The 21,581-nt window shown below is 35.5% G+C and overlaps 1 protein-coding gene across 3 annotated transcripts in view; it reads left to right on the top strand.

Moving 5' to 3' along the window:
* Positions 1–18,267, top strand: part of LOC138388358 (aldehyde dehydrogenase 1A1-like) — a 40,394-nt gene extending 22,127 nt beyond the window's left edge. For all 3 annotated transcript variants that reach the window (XM_069476395.1, XM_069476394.1, XM_069476393.1), the window contains 6 exons: positions 1,756–1,858; positions 3,490–3,674; positions 8,366–8,530; positions 10,720–10,877; positions 13,176–13,250; positions 17,690–18,267. In XM_069476395.1, the coding sequence (XP_069332496.1) occupies positions 1,756–1,858; positions 3,490–3,674; positions 8,366–8,530; positions 10,720–10,877; positions 13,176–13,250; positions 17,690–17,762 (759 nt within the window). In that variant the 3' untranslated portion in view covers positions 17,763–18,267. The remainder of the gene's footprint in view (positions 1–1,755; positions 1,859–3,489; positions 3,675–8,365; positions 8,531–10,719; positions 10,878–13,175; positions 13,251–17,689) is intronic.
* The last annotated feature ends 3,314 nt before the right edge of the window (positions 18,268–21,581 follow it).

The raw sequence follows: 21,581 nt of genomic DNA, 5'->3' as shown, positions 1-21,581 counted from the left end.
TAAATTGGTGCCTTCCAATTTGTTCTTTTTGCTTCAGATTGCTTTTGCTATACAGAGTCTTCTCTGGTTCTACATGAACCATAGAATTATTGTTTCTAGATCTGCAAAAAATGATGTTGGTATTTCAATAAGGATTTCATTGAATTTGTAGATCACTTTGGATAGTATAGACATTTTAGCAGTGTTGATTCTGCCAACCCATGAGCATGGTATGGTTTTCCACCTGTTTACGTGCTCTGTTATTTCCTTCCTCAGTGTTTCATAGTTCTCCCTGTAAAGGTCTTTCACCTCCATAGTTAAATATATTCATAAGTATTTTATTTTCTTTGTTGCTATTGTGAAGGGTATCGAGTCTTTGATTTGGTTCTCGGTTTGACTGTTGTTGGCATGCAGGAATACTGATTTGTGTACATTGATTTTGTAAACTGAGACTTTGCTGAATTCATTTATCAATTCCAGTCTCATGGAAGAATCTCTGGGGCTTGATTTATCTTTAAATATGCTGAAAATATTAGCAGATTAATTAATGTTTTATTCTGTAATGTGCAGTAGCAGTTAATTCAGTAACCACATAAAATTTCAACATGTACTTAGCAAGCTACTTATTTTTTGTTCAGTTGGGTTAGAAACTTTTTATTAAAATCTGATGTGGGGAGTAGGAAAGGAAACCCAGAGAATAAAAGAGGCAAAATACAGTGAATTATTTTTAAAAAAGAAAAGCAAAGATCATTTTAGTGGATTAGGCTGCAATAAAAATAATAAAGAAGAAATAACTATAAAATAGGCCAAGTTTTAGAGATAGAAAAACAAGAATAACTATAGAAAATAATCTTGAAACGACGTAATCTATAAAGAAAAAAATTGAAAAGAATAGAGGCAATTAGCATTAAAGAAGAAAACAGAATAGTAGGTTTCCAGCTAACTGAAGTAGCAGGAGAGCACAGATCCAATTTCTTTCTTCTACTTCACTGTTCAGAGTGTGTGTGTGTTATGGGGGAGGAAAGAAGGAGAAGTCTGTCAGTCAATCAATAGTTCAATGAGCCCATGTGGAGAGATGCTACTGAGGAGAGGTATGCAGTGTTAGGGTATCATCACTGCTACTAAGGAGATACAATCTGGGGAATTTATGTGTATACAAATAATATAATTTGAGACAGACTCTGAAGGAGTCTTCATGAGGTTCTTTGGAAGGCCAGGAGAAGAGAGTCGTTTCTACCTAGATCATCAGAACGATTCAAGGAGAAGCCAAGATACGAGCTGGACCCCAAAGAAGGGTAGAACGTAGAAGCAGCTCAGGTTGGGGTGAGCATATCATGAGAAGAGAGATGAGATTCAGGAGGTGGTGAATATGCCAGTTGGGCTGGTAGAGTTCTCTGGGTATCAGTAGAAGAATGAAAAGTCATAATAGATAAGTTGGGATTGAATCATGATATGTCTGATCAATCCGTAGAAAGATGAAATTCTAATTAAAATAAAAAATAACCTCCTGTGTACCCAGACAATCAAGATCAGCTCTCATGTTCCGTATCTCTTTTTTCTTACTGATGAGCATTTTTCTCATTCCTCTGTGCTTGGAGAAGGGAGCCTTTTATATCTAAAGGTGCCAAATCTTGAAAACTGTCAGGGTTTCTCCTAAATTTAATTTAACTGTGAAGTTTAACTATCACACAAGTATCATATAAACTTAAAACACTAAATAAACCTGTCTTCATGAGAGCAGACTAAGCCTTCTCCCTTTGTAATGCTCCATTTCAGGTTGGCAAAATAATCAAAGAAGCTGCGGGGAAAAGCAATCTGAAGAGGGTGACCCTGGAGCTTGGCGGGAAGAGCCCTTGCATTGTGTTTGCTGATGCGGACTGTGAGTATGAGCCGCTTTAACTCTTCACCCTGAGTCCTTTGTGGTGTCTGATCTTGCCATTCAATGAACTTAAATTTTACAAAAGAGTTTGTTTCTAACATCAAAGTGTAAGGAATTAATCAGAATGCAGAATTACTCTTGAAAATCTTTTAAATCGTCCTAAACTTGTAACACATAGATAAGTTTAACACAGACAATTTCTTCTTGGTTTGGAATAGATTGCTATTTCCTCACCTAAATTCTGGATAACATAAACATTTGGCATTTAGGGGCCATGGTATGGATAAAATTCCATACCTTTAATTATTAGTGTCATAATAAACATAATGAGATACCCCACAGACATGTTGCCCTGAGACCAAATGGGGATACAGCAGTTTCAAACTTGCCATCCCCCTTCTCTGTGTCATATGCTCATTAAATGAAATGGCCAGAGGAAAATCACACCTACTATTTAAATAAATTTTCTTTTTTTTCCTTAGCAAGTATAGTTGAGTTTAAATACAAAATCTTCAATTATGACAAGACTCCGCTATATAATATTCTGGGCTCATTCTGATTATATTACCAAGTAGAATCCCAAAATTACTTCCTAAATAGAAGTTAATTAGCAGAAGTAGATGGTCAACTCTTTCTTTCACAGCTCCATTATTTATTTCAGGCTGTAAACACAAATGCTTCATGGAATTGGCCTATGTTGCTACGGTGATCTTTTTTTGAAACATACTACCTTATTAAACACTCTATCAACATGACAAGATTCCCAATTTTTCTAAGGTTTTCTGTAAACCACTCCCACTACAACTTAAGCAGGTGTGATTAGTTTACAAAATAAATAAAAACAACACCCAGTTGCTATAATGTTGAGTTGAATCTTCATGTAGAAAATTAAAATGCAAATAAAACTTTATTCTTGTTTAGGATCTACTAAAAAAGTAATTATTTCTTCCTTTTAAGGTATATTCTACTGTCTAAAATAAGTGGATAAGAATTTATAGGCATATATGAAATAATATGATACACTTTATGTAGATTTTAAAAATATCTTTGCTAGAATAAGGCCATAAGGTGGGTAAGTGATTCTGAGTATTAGTTTTTTTCCCTGTTTTTTTTTTTTTTTTTTAGTTGTTTTGGTTTATTTATTTATTTTTTCCACAAAGATCACTTCTCCTTTTGATCAGGATATTTAAGATCTTTTGAGATTATTTCATGTAATAGACATTTCAGATTTTCTTTGTTATCACTTAAAACATGAGGCCTGAAAGAAATATTCACATTCATCTAATTGCAAATGGAGATATTTTTAAAAATCATTTGCAGTGAGATTTAACCTATGATCAAATGTACATTCTTGATAATATCTATATTAAAGTTGTAATAATGGCCACTATTTTTTCAGATTCTACTATTTTTTGTTATTTTTCCATGGTAAATAAAGGATAAGAGAGATTAATTTGTCACCAGGCTATTAAGAGGTAGATTGTATTGAGCCCATGTCTAACTATACAACTCATAACTTTTCGTTATCACCATATTGCCTCTAAGAAATATATACATATACACGCACACACACTATATATATATAATTGTTAGAAAATCCCTCTTCTTTAATGTGAATGTCTTCCTTGCAGTGGACAGTGCTGTTGAATTTGCACACCAAGGGGTATTCTTCCACCAGGGCCAGTGTTGTATAGCCGCATCCCGGCTTTTTGTAGAAGAATCAATTTATGATGAGTTTGTTCGGAGGAGTGTAGAGCGGGCTAAGAAGTATGTTTTTGGAAATCCTCTGGCTGCAGGTGTAAATCAAGGCCCTCAGGTGAGTATACAATAGAAGCAATAGCATTTTCAGTGAACAAGAATAAAGTATCTTCTTTAGGCCTAGATTTTATTGAGTGGGAAGATTATTTCCCATCTACATGTCTTCCTAGGTAAAAATACTGAGCCAGTTAGTGATTAAAAAAAAAAAAAAATGAATTCCCAGTGATAAAGAAATCATTCTGTTTTCTTGTTGCCAGTTTTCCTCACTGGAACAGTACAAGAACCATGCTGGAAATTAAAGACATGAGGGAAGTTAACAAACACTATAAAGCTCTTGCTCTCCTCAATCTGCACACCTCTTGATTCCTGTATATCATTCTCTGTCCACTTCAAAGTTCTTCTACTTTCCTATCATTTCTTCCTCTGAATCAATCCTCCATCTCAGCTGCCATCCCATAGAGATGCACATCCCTAAATCCTCTGCCAAGTTCAGTAACTCTGACCCTCTAATGGTAGCATGAATGTGCTAAAAGGTCCTGAGTTTCCAGGTTTGAGGCAAACTTCTCATTTTAGTTGTTAAAGCTCAATTATTCCCATAGGGCTCCCAGTTTTCTTTGAACCATTATCAATAAAAGTGTCTCTCTCATACAAAGGTCACCTTTCCCTCTTCCTTGGACAGTTCTCTGTTCTTTGTCTGTTATCCAAGCTCCTACACCTTTGGTTCTGAATTTCCTCCTGCCCTTTAAGATCTTTCTCTAAAGCAGTGATTCTCAACTAGGGGCAATTTTGCTTGCCTCCCCCAGGGGATAATTGTCAATGTCTGGAGACATTTCAAGTTATTAGGACTTCAGTGAGGAGGGGTAGTTCTACTGGCATCTAGTGAGTAGAGGCCAGAAATGCTGCTAAACATCTTACAATGTACACGAGAGCCTCCAAACAAAGAATTATCTGTTCCCAAATGTCAATAGGACTGCTGCTGAGAAATCTTTCTCTAGAGTCTAAACATTAAGCTTTGGAGGATTTATTCTTTCATGCTAAACTTACACACTGTTCCATGCTGTTGTTTTGAAATCAAATACTATTCTTGACTTATTCTAAGCCAAAAATAAATTCAGTGAACTAAAATTTAGTGAACACTGCTGTCAGCCAAGCCCTGAGATAGGTGGGACAATGCCAAAAGGAACAAGGAGGACATGATCCCTGACCTCATGGAGTGGACATTCTAAGTAAGTTAGAAGAGTATCTTGGACTTTTCTTAAGATCCTAAGATATCCAAGTAAAAGAATCTTAGGACTTAGGCAATGTCAAATGTTAAAACCTAAAAGCCCTGGAATACCTTCATCAGGAAATGAAGTAATTTGTTTTCTATTGTGCTCCCATTATATTTTGCATTTGTTTTTGAGTTTAATGGGTACATAAAAGTAGTTGCCAATTTTTATCATATTTGGTAACTTTTCAAATGGATGCCAAGAAATATATTTAATTCAATATGACTTGGTCACACATTCCATAAAAGGATGGGATTCTAAGTTTTCTCTTGTGATTATTTCTCTCTCTAGATATCTATGTGTCTATCTGTCTAAAAGTAAAGCCCTTTGCTGTTTGATTGACAAGTAACTGATAGATGATGAATGGATAAATCTGATGAGAAGAGATAAGAGAATATATAAGATATTTAATACTGAACATTGGTCACGCAAGACTTTCTTCCATTAGAGTTCTGCACAATTCAATCAGAGGCTCAAAAATTGGGCTGGAATACCTCTTTATTTTTAAGAGAAAGGAGTTAAAATAGACTGTTAAAAATTCTTCATAGGATGCTAAAGTAAACAATTCAGTGATCTGATTAATGTAAGACTTTAATCACTATAAATGAATAGATTTTTATCACAGGTTGCACTAAGTAGGATAAGTAGGTATGTTGGAACTTTGAGAAACAAGACTGAAAAGCCCTCAAGCTTCTTTACACTTAAAAATATCCATCTGTTGTTATGAGCAAGAGCTTATGGAAAAGGTACCCTCATTCACTGAGCTTCAGTCTGTTGCCTCATCCACTGGTGGCTGAGTGAACTGAGGCTTTTTTAAAATATAGCTATAGAATCTTTCTCATTAAATGTAAAAACAAAACAGTTACAGAGCAAATAATCACTATAGAGGTTTGTTTTGGAAAAAAAATGTAAGAGTTTTTTTACTTTTGAAGATTACAAACAAAATATTTGGAAGTTGGAACATGCAATATACATACATATTTGTATATTTTGTATATTTGTATTATGTGTGTTCATATATATCTTTTCATCATTTATAAACTGATTTTTTTCCTATTTGACTTCATAGACAAAAATGTATATTTTTGTCTTAAAAACTTGGAAAAATCAGTATTTTGATTTGAAAAAGAAGTGATGATATCCACGTAAACTGTGCTAACATTATCAGCACAGTAGCAACTTGTTCGAGTATGGAAAGGTGGGTGTTTGAGTTACAAGCTGAATTTAAAACCTAACTTTCCTGAGACTCTATTTTCTCATCTGTAAAATAGGGATAGCAGGACCAAGCTTGTGGAATCATTCTGCAGGGAAATGAGATAATCCATATAATTCTTCCATCAGAGGGTTGAGTTTGCTGTATATGCTCAAGTCTCTATTAAATAAATATAAATAGAAGCATGTAATTTTCATTTATGGTGATAATTGTCATACAGATCAATGACTTATTTACTCTCATTGCTCTTGTTGATCTATGGTTTCTAAATAATTTCAGTTATGTGTCAGTGTCTTTTCTCAATTTATCTTTTTCTTCAACTCATCAAGCCTAAGGAATCAAAGAATTGCACATTCAAACACATGAAAATGTGTTCTCAGAGACTGTTACAACAATATCATGGATACCAATCATTTCCTCATACAGTAGAGAGCCCCGGCTACTCCTAGCATGGAGCAGTGCCTGAGGTCCAGAAAGAAGGCTAAGATCACATAAGGTCAATCTGACAACTCCTGAAGAAGGTTTATATTTACACTGAATGAAAATTACCCAAATCAGTGTGTGTCCCTAAGTATAGCTGAAATTTTCTGTCACTAACCCGAAGCTCCAGCACAGTGTTCCTCAATCTTTCTTGTGTCTCTGAATCCCCCAAGGATTCAGCAGGTCTGGGGTGGGGTCCGAGAAGCACATTTTGCTACCAAGTGATGCAGAGCTGCTGGCTGTAGGACCCCATCAGTAGCAAGGCACTGAGATATGAGGTCCTGTAGTTTTAGAACTTAGTGACCAGCTAAGTTTTCCAACAAACAAATCCCTTCAGCCTCTTTTTCTAGTACATATGCAGGGATTGGATCGTCACCGGGTATCCACTCTGCTCACAGACAGGGAAACATATCTTGAAATAAAAACCAAAAAATCATGTGAGGGCACAGTCAGATTAATATCTTGGAATAGGACATGGATCCTTGAGTATTTACTGAAACACTAGATTATCTTAACCAAGCAGAGTCTCTCTAACACTACCCACTTAGTCTGATTGTGTTCAATTTAAATATCTCTTCTTCTTAAACCCACACTACAACTTCCTTCATCTGTGAGAAATGAAGGAAGGTTTTCTTTTTGAAATATTCTATTAAATATGGTTCACAAAAGAGCATTGAACAGCATTGTGTCAAATATTGTGCCAGATTTTAGAAGATAGTTTCTGGTTTCAAATAGCACTTAATCTATGAATAGTTAAATATGAGAGCTGGGGCCTGGAAGATTTGCAGAGTCAAAGAAGACTATAAAGAAGACTTTTTAAGTAATGAGAAGAGACAAGTTAAACTGGAAAAGACACTACCCCCACCTTAACTCCTAGATCTCCTGTTTTGTCTTTAATCCTTAACCCCCTCCGTGCCTGAGACAGGCAGTTTTACCAGTGATTTGGAGACCGAGAGTTACCCAATCACTCAACCTCCCAAAACAGGAACTGAAACAATATGTAACCTCCCAATGCCAGTGCATGGGGAAGAGGAATGTGTTTCTGGTGTTCACAACCAGAACTCTGAACTCATATTTTGTCTTATAAAAATATTGTTTAAAAGACCATTTAAGCTTTGTAATACTTGTCATATATTTAGATGTGGCCCATTTAATGAAGCACGATGGTCACAATCAGGAGAGGCCAGAAATTGGAATTGAACCTACTGACTGTCCCAAAGTGACCTGAACCGGGAGGAAGCCTGAACTACTGTCAGAATGGGATATCCAAGGCCCTGGACCAGCCCAGAGGGGATGGTTCAGTAATGGGGAGATCCAAACATAGGCAAAGGAGTCTTCTGAGACAAATCTAAAAGCGTGTGCTTTCCAACTGCCATATCTACTTAAACCCAGTATCAAAGTTCTCTTTGTTTCCATTCACTCCTTTTATTAATATTTCAATTGGGACTACAGTTTCTATGTAAATGTATTAGATTGTTAACAGGCATTTCTTCTAGAGTGAGTAAATGGCAATTGTATGAAAGTTTTGCAGTACTGACATGCTTTTCTCATATAACTGTGAAAGAAATACTAAATACAATCATCCATCTTTAAAGGTTCTTCTCTAAATAGTCATGAGAAGAAAATCTACCCAAAGAACGAATCTGAGCCTCTGTTAGCTATTTTGATTAAGAGTTTGATTTAATAGCAATATCATAGCATTTTGAAACCCTCATTAATGGGCCCAGCAATGTGTTATCTTTCTAAGCATCTTTTTTTCCCCCTTTTCGTGTGATATTTTTCAAACAGGTTAACAAGCAACAACGTGACAAAATACTTGATCTCATTGAGAGTGGGAAGAAAGAAGGGGCCAAACTGGAATGTGGTGGAGGCCCCTGGGGGAACAAAGGCTACTTTATCCAGCCCACAGTTTTCTCTAATGTTACAGATGACATGCGCATCGCCAAAGAGGAGGTAAATGGTGTCATTCTGTCCTGTTGTTGCCTTGCTTTGTCTGCATGTGTGTATACAGAGTGTCCCCTTAAGATTCTCACCTCTTTGAACATCTTTCAAAATGTTACTCTTTATTTCTCATAAAGGTTTATTTGTGATCAATACTAAAATTAGTAAGGAATCCACTGGGCGGGCCAAAAATTTTCAACTGAACAGATCAGGATGCTGAGCAATTTCTAGGTGCTTCCTTCACAGCTTTAAAGTAAAGGGGAAAAAATACCATCATTTTTGACAACATAAATGAACCTGGAGGACACTGTGCTAAGTGACACATGCCAGGCACAAAAAGGCAAATACAGCATGATCTCACTTATACATGGGATCTAAAAAAGTGAAATTCACAGAAGCAGAGAGTGGAATGGTGGTCACCAGGGGCTTGGGGAGTGGGTGTGAGGGTGGGAGATGTTGGTTAAGTGTACAAAAGTTCAGTGAGGTAGAAGGAATAAGTTCAAGAGATCTGTTGTTAGGATGGTGACTGTAATTAATAACAACGTATTGTATACTTCACAGTCGCTAAGAGAGTAGATTTTAAGTGTTCTTAACACACCAAAAAATAAGTCTTTACATTCTACCTGCTGATTCCATATTTGCCCTGTGAACTTTTTCTACATACCAGCCATCTATATATTTGAAAACAGCTTTCATCCCGATATCACTCCCCACTGTCCATGTGCTCTTGGCCCTGTGTTTTTCAGCTGTTAATCTTCCTAATTTTGTGTATTGTAGTTAAATATTTGGTAAGTTTATGTGTATATATAATATGTAAATTATATATACATACATATATACATGTAGGTGTGTGTATATATGTATATGTTCACCAAATATTTAACTAAGATATACTAAATTAGGAAGAAAGGTTAATACTGTTGTTCTTGTATATCTTGATTGATACCAGATAGGAAGGATTAGGGAAAAGATCTTCAGTCAAAGAAACATTCATTATGTTCACAGATTATTCATAGTAGAATAACTAGCTTGCTACTTCAAAGTGGAAGCCTGGAGCCATGGGCTAAGTTCAATTAAAATTATGTAAAATATTAACACATTTAGTGCAGCAGCAGCTGTATGTCTGTTTCCTGGGTTACAATCTCAGGATTATATTTACGACCTTAGGATATGCACTCAGCCTCTATTGACTCATACCCCCTAACCCTCTAACACTAAAAGCAGTGATGAAAACCAGAAAACAATTTGTCATTTCTGATTTTTGTTTCTTCTCATTCACGTTTCCCAGAATATTCTGGTAACTCTCAGAGTAAACCCCCTCTTTTATTTAATTTTAATAAATGTCTTATTGAAATAAAATGTAGGAGCTTAATTTTTAAGAGAAAATCCAGTTATCTTTCTCCTACCTGGGGCTGAGATACAGAATAACTTGTTTGGGCTGCACTACCTAGAGAATCTAGCAAAAGTGAGAGTACTTTAGGCTAAAATAAGCAAATTGTGATTTTTAGTTATTTTCTGCAACTATAGCCATTGTCAATGAACTCAAGCTTTGATTGGTACAGGGTGTCTCAGGATTTAAGCTCTTGCAGTAATGAACCATTCTGTTTAGTATATGTAAGGTGCATAAGATTTGGCTACAAAATAGAATCTGAAAAAAATTCATGTTGTTTTACCTACCTTGAGTAATTATGAAAATATCTAAGTACAGTAAAATAGTTAATATTTCAACCAATGGTATACTGGTATTTAAAAGACAATTAATATTATCAATCATTCCTATTCATTTCTCCAGAAGAGCAAGCATTGCTTTCTGGAGCTCACTGTTAGATGTAGTAACTTGGAAGATGAGGAAAACTAGGGAGAGAATTTTAAATGGCCCTAAATTAAAAAGAAATTTTGAAGTTAATGTTTTGATGCACAATTATAAGTTCTTGGAAGCTTCATTCCAACATCTAGAAAATGAACATTGCCTTAATTATTTGTGCCCTATCTTGTTCCAAAGAGAACTTAACACATGACCATTACCTATTCTCACCTACCATTTCTATATCTACCTGTTTGGATTCTTACATATAGTTTTGAGAATAGAAGCAAAATCTTAATCCATTTAGGATTGTTTATTTAAAAAATTACAATGTCATGTGAAATATTTAGTTTTATCCTGTCATTTTGATTTCTTTAATCCATTTCTTGTGCTATAGATATTTGGACCAGTGCAGCAAATCATGAAATTTAAATCTTTAGATGACGTGATCAAGAGAGCAAACAATACTCACTATGGCTTAGCAGCAGGAATCTTTACCAAAGACCTTGATAAAGCCATAACAGTGTCCTCTGCTCTGCAGGCTGGGACAGTGTGGTAAGTCAACCCTAAGCAATGCAGCGTTTTCAATTAACGGGTTACCTAAAACCTTTTTGGACTTGGATTTTTCATTTGGAAATACATGGCTTGCTAGAAAAGCAGTTGCTGCTTTAAAAAACAAAACAAAACCAACAAACAAAAGACAAAGACAAATTTCAGGTTTTTGATTTTGAAAAAATAGAATGTTACATGCCTAACTGATAAAGAAGCTTGTTATAACATTTCACTGGGTGTCTTAGGACTTCCCAGTCAGGAATTTCTGTACAATTAAGGTAGAGGGGACCATATTTTTATTGCTGTATATCCTAGAGCATAATAATATTGTGGCATTGTCCCATCCTAACAGCTGCTTGGTGTTTTTAGGACAATAATTTAATTTCAGAGTTGCTGGGATTTTACCCACATTTTCAAAGTAGATGTGTGGTTTTACAATTTAAATGGGTATTAAACAAATCTAAGACAAGCTACCTCTTAAAAGTGTAAATTTACACAGGGAAATGCAAATCAAAACCACAATGATATATCACTTAACTCCAGTGAGAATGGACTTTATCAAAAAATCCCAAAACGGTACATGTTGTCATGGATGCGGAGAGACAAGAACATTAATACACTGCTGGTGGGATGGCAAACTAGTGCAACCCCTGTGGAAAGCATTATGGAGATACTTTAAACAGATTCAAGTAGACCTACCATTTGATCCAGCAATCCCATTATTGGGCATCTACCCAAAGGAACAAAAGTCATTCTATAAAAAAAGACACCTGTACCCGAATGTTTATAGCAACACAATTCACAATTGCAACGATGTGGAAGCAACCCAAATGCCCATCAATTCATGAATGGATTAGTAAATTGTGGTATATGTATACCATGGAGTATTACTCAGCTATAAGAAATAACGGTGATATAGAATCCCTTTTGTTCTCCTGGAGAGAGTTGGAACCCATTCTATTAAGTGAAGTATCCCAAGAATGGAAAAATAAGCACCACATGTACTCACCAGCAAATTGGTTTCCCTGATCATCACCTAAGTGCACATTTGGGAATAACACCAATTGGGTATCTGACTGAGGTGGGGGGAGGGGGGAGGGGATGGGGTTATAACTACATGATGAGTGCAATGCGCACTGTCTGGGGAATGGTCACGCTTGTAGCTCTGACTCAGGGGGATGGGAGGGACATGGGCAATATATATAACCTGAACTTTTGTACCCCCATAATAAGCTGAAATTTTAAAAAAAAGAGTAAATTTATTAAAAGAACTATTACTTCAGGATGGGAGATGTGGGTAATAACTCTGTGGTCCAGGGATAATGTAAAATGCTGAGAATTAAGAATAGTAAGTGTTGTAACTGAGAAAACATTTGAATGTTATTTCAGGATCAGAATAATGATTAAAATCTTCCAAATATAAGACAATTTTTCTGAAAGTCACACTGTCCACCTATCATGATAGCAAAAAGGGAGGGAAAATTATTTTAAAAGAACATTATTTTCTCCTTTAAAAAATATTTTTTTTCTTTTGTGTCTAATGAGAATCATGTAGGTAATAAGATTTTGCTCTTAGCTTTGGACACCAGGAAATTTAATGCTAAACAAATTGTTCATGGCCTGCATAACTGCATTCTTATTTCCCCCCATCTTAGTCTTTTATTGTAATTATTTCTTGAATTCCAACTATTAAAATTTTTGTAATTACATTTGTTTTTATAAGCATCTTTAAACACTTTATGAGACATGACGGGGAGTAAACAGAATGATAATTAAGTCCAAACTCTACCAAGGCCTCTGTTTAAGTAATTTATTGAACCAATTAATCAGGAAAAAATGAACTGAGTAATATGATACATATTTAAGTTGCAAAAGAAAATTGAATCTAACCTATTAAGTACATAAGCATCAAGAGAACTGCAAAGTTTATTGAATATAGGCAGTAAGGAATAACGGAACACCTACCCAACAAATTCCAGTCTTCAGCAAACCATATCTTTTCTCCTATGGCATATTAGCTATTCTAGAATTCTAACTTTTATAATTTTAACTATGGTTTCTCAGGGATATGATAAAGGCTATACACATATACATACATAAATATGTGTATCATTTTCTTTGTTTCTAGGTGGCATATATCCATATACTTCCACATTCTAATTTATAGCGCTGCTTTTTTGTTGCAATGAGTATGTCATATTGAAATTAATGGAGTTCTTCAGCTTTCTAAATTTCTAAAATTTCCAATTGAAAGTTATTTCATATGTTAAGTATCATCTATAATGTACTTCTTCTATTCAGGGTGAACTGTTATCTTGTGGCATCTCCCCAGTGCTCCTTTGGTGGCTTCAAGATGTCTGGAAATGGACGAGAAATGTAAGAATAACTTTGTATTGATATTTCATAAAAATGGTTTTTACTCCTAGCAAATTAACTCACAGTTGCCACCTTAAACAAAACCTGCTTCTCTTCTTTTCTGGAGAATTTATACCACCCAATAGGTTATTAAATGTTGGCTGTACCCCTATAAGTGCAGAAAAGTGGTGGCAGAAGGGAAATACAATTTATTAAGCTCCTACTATTCACAGGGGTCCATATTAAGCACTTTACACTGGTGATTGAAACATTCCTTACTTTTAGAATTGTTTGCCGCATATATGAATGAAATCCATGTGGGAAATATCTCCAGAAAGGAGGTGAAAAGCATAAAGTGGTGATTGTGATAAGTGTGCAGTTATTTGAATATGCCTCCTAAATAAGAGAATTAGGTGCCTTAGAAAACATCAGTGTAAGAGGAATGATTCTCATTTGTTGAAATATTATTGATGTAGACTCTAAAATTTTAAATTACCTGAATAAGTTATTTTTGAAACTAAAATATAAACCTGAAGGGAAATTTGACTAAGGAAAATATGTTTTATAGTAGTGAATAGATTGAGAATATTTATATATAGAAGTATTTAGGAGCCTTCAGTTACTTTTGAAACTGGGAGATATAGACTTTTCGTAAAAATGTTCACATACATATGTAAACACAGAAAATAGTGGCAAGATGTTTGGTTAAGTTTATTCAAGTAATTTAACCATTTTATTTCTTTAAATTCTCTTACATTTACCAATATAGTTAAAATTCTTGAAGAAAAAAGATAAATCATACGCAATCCTTGTGGAATCAAACATAGTAAAGCTGACCATTTGGTAAATAGCAAGTAAAAAATAAGTCTTTCTCAGTTTCTAAGGGTCACGAATGCATGAAATAGCCATGCTCTTTGTCATTTGTCTTAATAAATCAGCAAAATTACAATTAAACAATATTTTGGGGGAGTCAGTGAAGTGAAGGAACGACAGAATGATCTGTCAACTTTCTCAACTTCCTACAGATAAGGTCCTAGGGACATGACACTGTGTTCCATCCTCTACATAACTTTGGTGGCAGGAGGGATATGTAAAAAAAGAACCTGCACACACTAGATCAAGACTCCATACCTCACGGGGGCAGAGAACCAGTTTAAGTGCAGGGCAAAGTATTGAAGGACAGGAAATCTGGACAGCACCAGACATTAGCATTTATGATGGCATCTCTCTGCCACTATTTTCATCTGTCACACAGGGTCAAAGATTGTGGGGTGAAGATAGCCGTGGGTGGAGGAAATAGAAGGTCTTTTAAGCCCCTTTCAATGGTTGTATGGTTCTAAGGCCAGTGGAAATTCAGTGGGAAAAAATGTAATGGTAGTTGATAGAGAAGACCTCACAGAAGAGATTGGACTTCATCTGGGGCAGGAAGAGGGCATTCTTGAATGAAACATTGTGTGTGGTGTGCTGAAGGGCTAGTGAATTTGGTTGGTTGGTGTGGATTTATGGGGGTGAGAAGTATGATTCACAGTTAAATAGTATCTTTATAGTATCTATTACTGGAGAATCCCTTGGCAGAACTAATTACTTTGTACAAAAAGCTGGAGGAAAGATTAGATTACTCTGAAGGTGGGTTAGTTCATTGCTGGCCCAGCTATCTAACATATTTTCCTGGGAACAGTGAAGATAAAATAATCAAAAGGGATGAAACAACTTAAGTAGACCAAACTCATAAATTCTGTTGAATACAGACTTTAAGGTTGAGACATAAGGGGATCAAATAAGAGAAGGATTGAAAACAGGAATCAACCATCAATAATTTCCTAAGTATTTGGAACATAGGTGTATACAATTTTCTTCTTTAAAATACAAAGGAAAAAATTATGCTGTATTTTTTTGCTTCAAAAATTCCAGCTGAGAATCCTACTGTTCAAGTCCAAATTTGATGAACTTAATAAATGAGTCATTTGCTATAAGAGGTTTCAAGAGAATTCCTCAAGTGATAACCTCAAATGACCTCCAAGAGTTAAATTACAATTTTTCTTCCAAGGTAGAAAGGTAGAATTGATCAAGTGGGAACAGAGTCCTCAAAGAGCCAAAAATGGTGGTCCGCAGACCCCAGTGAGTTTGTTGGTGACACAGAATGTGCAAGCCTCGCTTTTGCGTCTCTGATAGTGGGTTGGCACTGAATGGGTTACAGGGTAAATTCCTGCTTTATGTAATTGCACTCATTCTCACTTAGCTTAACATAGGTCCCTTGAGACATTGCTAGCGTGCCAGTTTAAACTCTCTTGGCTCTCAGCGCCTCACAAGATATTTCTTTCCTCCCCTCCCATAGGAAAGGAACAAGGACGTGTTGTAAACTACCCGCCTTAGAGCAGGAACTCAAATGAATATTTTTTGCTAGATATTTGCCTAGTTAGTTCAGCAAATATTTCCTCTGGGCTTGCTTCATTAGTGCCAATCTCAGTCCTGGGTACAGAGGGAAAAAACTGGTGTGACTTGTTATTAGTATCTTTTTCTTACAGTGTGGGCCCTGGATGAAAAGTGTGGGTGTCACTGGAAGTTTACTAGAAATTCAGTGTCAGGCCTCACTCCAGACATACTAAATCAGAATCAGTCTTTGAATAACGTCCTAGAAGATTTGTACATTGAAAGTTTTATTATAGAAGTACAGAGCTAGTGACTCTCAGACTTAGTAAGAAAAAGAGAAATACAAACAGATGTCTTCATGTTACATCATAGATATAGCAGAGGCATGAGAATCCTGAGAAGCAGGGCCTGTCTCAGCCTGAGCAGGACAATAATCACACTTATAACTCTCTGGAGAGCTTCGGGTGCCATGTGACACAAAATACAATGGAAAGCCTATTGCCTAAAATCATGGGTTGATTTATCTAACTCTGGGAGATAAAATACTATCTTTTAATGGGTTTCAGACAACTGAGGCTAAGCCCTTTAATTACGATGAAGAACATGCTCATTGAAACTTTTAAAAGGTATTTTTAGAAGCTTAATTGCCCCAGAAAATAATCGGTGTAAGACTATTAGGTTACCCACGAAAAAAAATATTGTCTTCTACTTATTTGTCTACATCACAAGAAGGGAGGGGTAGAAAAGGATCAAGATCTTATTTGTCTGTAAGCCTACATGTGCATGAGTGTTGTCATTTTAAGAATATTTTTATGTACATGTAATTTGATTCTCTTGTCAGAACAATGCAGAGTATAACTGAGCCCCAATCCCTTTAGTTATCTCTTCAACAAAGGGTAAATCACAGTCAGTTTCTAAGACTGGTAGGAGGTCCCCATAAACCTGAAAACAACCTAGGAGTATCCAAATGGTCCGACGTGAATAAATTCCTGATCATTTCGGTTGCACTTGAGTTATATAAGCAAATGGTAGGGGATCAGGGAAGTCATATAAAGGGAAAAAACCAACAACTGCAAAAACCCCAAGAGCCTGAATGTCAGCCAATCTACCCTTGTCTTCTTCCTTAAAAAGAAAACAATCAAAAAAAAAGAAAAAAGAAAAAATCAGAAAAATTTAATAAAGGTCAGATTTTTTTGTGCAGAGAATCAAAAGATATTGCTAAAAGTACAGCTGCAAAACATTTTGTTTCAAGCCATATTAAAGCCACTTAGAATGAAAGTTTCAATCCTTCATCATTTCTGTGCCAAATCTGTGCACTGGGTAAATCCAAGCTCTACTTTAATTTACAGTTGTTGTACTACTATTGAGTGATTATATATCATTACCTCTCCTCTTTTACTATATTTGTATTAAAGTGAATTTAGACTGGAAATGACAAAATTATTATTGGGCTGAATTGTCTTTTGAGTAGATAGAGCTTTTTAAAATCAAGTAGGATAATGTAAAAAATGGACAATTTCTACAAAATCAACTGAGAGTACATGATTTTATTTATTTATTTATTTATTTATTTATTTTGACAGAGTCTTGCTCTGTCATCCTGGCTAGAATGCAGTGGCATTAAAACTCACTGCAACCTCAAACTCCTGGGCTCAAGCAGTCCTTCTGCCCCAGCCTCTGGAGTAGCTGGGACTATAGGCATGCACCACTGGGCCCAGCTTACTTTTTCTATTTTTAGAAGAGATAGGGCCTTGCTCTTGCTCAGGCTGGTCTTGAACTCCTTAGCACAAGCTATCCTCCCACCTTGGCCTCCCAGAGTGCTAGGATTACAGGGTGAGCTGCCATGCCCAGCCTACATGATTATTTAAAATGAAAGAGATTTTAAAAAAATATTCCCCACAAGCAAATTTATGTAAGACCAGGCAGTTTTAGTTGGCTAGCTACTATATAAAATTCTCTGTACACGGAAAATATTTTCCATTGTTCCTAGCCAGATAAGCAAGAACAAACGTATACCAATCATGGACTACAGTACATTTGCACTCTGTGCTAAATGGTGTTTGTGGGTATTTTTTTTTTCCTCTCTCTAGGGGAGAATATGGTCTCCATGAATATACAGAAGTCAAGACAGTCACAGTGAAAATTTCTCAGAAGAACTCATAAGAAAACTACAAAAGTGGAGAGAAAGTCTTCCAAACCCCTCCTATAGTCACTAACAGAGTGGGTTTTCAATACAAAATTGTTCTTTTCGTGATTTGTTTAAAACCTAAGCTAATCATGAGTGTTAATACTATCCATAGAAAACTTGACAAGTAGCTTAGTCTGAATCATTTGCTTTCTCATATATGACTCCAAGTCCTATCCTAAATAAAAAGGGTGGATTTGGATGCCAAATCTCTGAAGTTCTGTCTTAGTCATGTGCTTTTCTTTATAGCTACTTGTCCAGGATAATCATTTCATAGAAGAGGACCAGTTGTCATTTAGCTTCTTTCCCTTAATGACTCTTGAAGTACTTAACATACATGTTAACCTGCAGAGTCAGCTGCTCTGTTCCCAGTAGTTATGAAGTCCTTGGAGTGTCTTGAAATGTTTCCTAGATCCATGTCTGCTTGTCAAATGAAGTGTGAAATACTCAGCTGTACGCTGAATATGAAGCTTAATAAAAACAACTTTGCATGACCCTTGTTAAGTTTGAATTTTTTTTAAGTAGAAGTTTTGGTTTTGGTGATTTACTCTCCTTTGCCACTCAAAAACAGCATTAAATTGAGCATAAAGATACATTTAAAATAAAAGTCTAATCCACCCATTCTCAAATGGGTAAAGAAACATTTTCCATAGGAATTCTTGATACCAATGGCACATATTTGAGTTAGATGGCATCAGTCCTTCAGAAAGCATTTATTGAGTTCCTACAAAGTTCTGGGCTGGGCACTGGTTAGGTGTTGTAGAATATAGGTGAATAGTGAATGGTCCCTCATCTCAAGCTGATTTAATTTAATGAAGAACAAAGATAATCCCTACCCCAAGTAAAGGAGGGGCCATAAAATAGAAGTGAGGATTGTGGAAACCATAAGAGTGCAGTAACATGACAAATGCATAATGATGAAGTCTGAAAGAATTGGGAATGGCTTCCTGAAGAAAATTTGACTGGATGTGAACCTTAATGATGAGCAGATTTGCAGTGACTAAGATGGAAAGAGGTTCTACAACATAATCTCTCAGGGCATGTTCCATTGAAAAACAATTTGAAGAAATTCTATGTAATATGTTTTCCTCTCTTGAAGTTTCAAATTGCACATTGGCAGCATATTCTAGGACCAGGTTCTGAGAAGTCCTGCAACCTGTTTAGTTTTGTTTTAATACAGTTTTTTTTTTTCCAAATTTGTTTTAGCAGAGACCTTGTCTTCCCCCTACCCTCCTTTAACACCAATTATCATTGAGAAATTCATGTTGGAAGATGCTGTTTCCTGCAATGAGGGAGCACTTAGTGTTCTAAGGAGAGATCTGGGATCAAAAGGGAGCAGCTGGAAAAATGCCCTCTGTGCAAAACTACACCATGGTTATACCCTGCTGCCCTCAGAGCAGAGTGGCTGTTGTGATGTCATCCTTCTGTTGTGCTCCCATCCAGGAACTGCCTTAGGCCCAAGTCAAATTAAGTGATTATTTGCATATTACTCTATGTATTCTAAAATGTTTTTAGTTTAGCAACTTAGGGAAACATTTTTTGCAGATTCATATTTTATATAAATAATTATTTATCATTTTATATTAACAGATACCTCAGTCACACTTGTTTAGACATGCTACTAGCTGCCACAGTTAAGTTTAATGATGTAAGAATAAATGAAACTCATTAGCTTCTTAGACTTATAATAATTTCAACTTCAATTTTGAGAGTTTCTCAAACTTGGGTGGGCCTATAAGATTTGTACTTTGAACTCCTTTGTAAAATGTGAGACATAATTATTGTTTGAAAACTGTAGGAACCAAAGTCTTGGAGAGAACCAAAAGGCTTTTAGACATTGAAATGGGAAAATATCCAAATACAGAGGAGGGTTGTGTTTTCCTAAAAGAATATAGTGCCATTTTTAAAAGACATATTTAAAAGATGTATTTAAAACCATGTGCCAATAAGTTAATAGCTAAACAAGTTAATACTGTAATGACATCCCACCAGAACATTTTTTAAATGTACAACAAAGAAGGCTGAGCACAGAACAAGGCAAAAGCCAGAAGCAAGTTTAAATATTTGAAAATTAAATCTTCATTGTATAAATAAGACATTACAGGATTAAACAGAAAATATCTGTTTTATATTGGCTCATCCTGAGCCTCTAGACAGACATTGTTTGTATTCCATTATTTGTATTAAGACCATGTTGACAATAATTCTTAAAACCTTGAAAAGTTAAAGGATATCTTATTAATTAGCCCATGTGCTATAGGAAATACAGGTCAGAAATTTTATCAAGAAGAATTCAGTTTTGCAGTTGTAAACATATAACTGTCCTCATGTCCACATGGCAAGAAGCATTTTGAGCTCCACGAAAACCGAACTGTGTGACAGAAGTTGGAATTCACTGTTCAGGCAGAGATGTCAGATTTCAGATAGGCATTCTCTAAATGTCTACTGCGTTTTTTCCTTTTCTTTTTTCTGTTTCTTTCCTCCTTTTTTAGTTTCTTATTAGGATACATACTTCTGGCTGTAGAGTGTTTTCCTAAATTCTTGGAACCAACTCAAAATAGAGGCAACTCAAAGTAGAGAATTTTAGCCATTTCTTCATCTAATTTGGAATGGAGTGATGAACTCAAAAGGCCTTTTCCCTTAGTGATGCAGGTAACTTTTTGAGTATGTAATTTCACTTGGACATTAAGAAGTGCCATTGCACATGTGTAACGTCAACTAGACACCTATGTTCAGGTGGCTTCCTCAGAGTATGCTAAATAACCAGGTTACAGTTTTACATAAATCCCAAATTCCCCATTAGAGTTTCATTTGCTGATTTATCCTGGGAAGTTTTTGTTTGTTTGTTTTTGTGTTTGTTTGTTTGTTTTGGTGCCCTGGAGATGTATTTGAGCCTTCCTATTCTGTTGGTGAAAGGATATATAGGAAAGAGAATTGGATTGGAGATAATACTTAAATTTTCTGGATACCAAAATTCAGTGACTGCCAGGAAGGTGTGAAAACTTTCTGTTGTAGCTCACGAGGACTTGTGGTGTCCTGGAAGATAATATCCTGAGTCAAGACACAAATGAGGGAGAACAGCCCAATTATCACACTGACATTCTGTGGAACAGTAGTGATGGCATCTGTCTCAACACAAGGCCACAAATTTCTCTGTGGGGGCTTAAGACAAATCTAGATCATGTCTCTTAACTGGCCCTTAGACTCTGGGTGGTGGGTTTATCCCAGAGAAACATAGTCACATCCATAAACATATAAGATAAATCCCAATTCACTAGAAAGTCAACCTTATCACCTCATGAAAGATCTGTGCTGAAGGTATAAAGATGCTTTTAGAACATTTATTTAATGCCATGTGCTGACTACATCTACAAGAATTTAGTTTTTAAAAAGTGAACATCTCTGAGTTTTATGAAAATGTTTGTAAGCTGCCATGGTGGTAACTTGAAGTGATTTCACCAGAATATCATGATTTTTCCTTGCTTTTTGTGAAGTCATTTCTTTAAAGATTCATCAGGCCTTGAAAGATATACTATATATGAAACCACAGAACCAGCTTAGGCTGGCAATTGATTTAATTTTACATATGAAAATAATTTCAAACTTTTAGGGGAGTTGCTAAATAGTGCATAGAACTCCCATATGTGCTTTATTCACTATTTTTAAAATATTTTCCTTTACTGAATTTATCATTCCTATTATATATATTAGTATATTTTTAAGATAAATGTAAAAATAATTTTTGCACATAATGTTATTTTACCCCAAAATACTTCAATATGGTTTTCTAGGAATAA

This window comes from Eulemur rufifrons, chromosome 7, assembly GCF_041146395.1.
Source record: "Eulemur rufifrons isolate Redbay chromosome 7, OSU_ERuf_1, whole genome shotgun sequence".
Taxonomy (NCBI): Eukaryota; Metazoa; Chordata; class Mammalia; order Primates; family Lemuridae; genus Eulemur; species Eulemur rufifrons.
The sequence above is the reverse complement of the archived record's forward strand: the minus strand, read 5'-3'. Positions and strand labels throughout refer to the sequence as shown.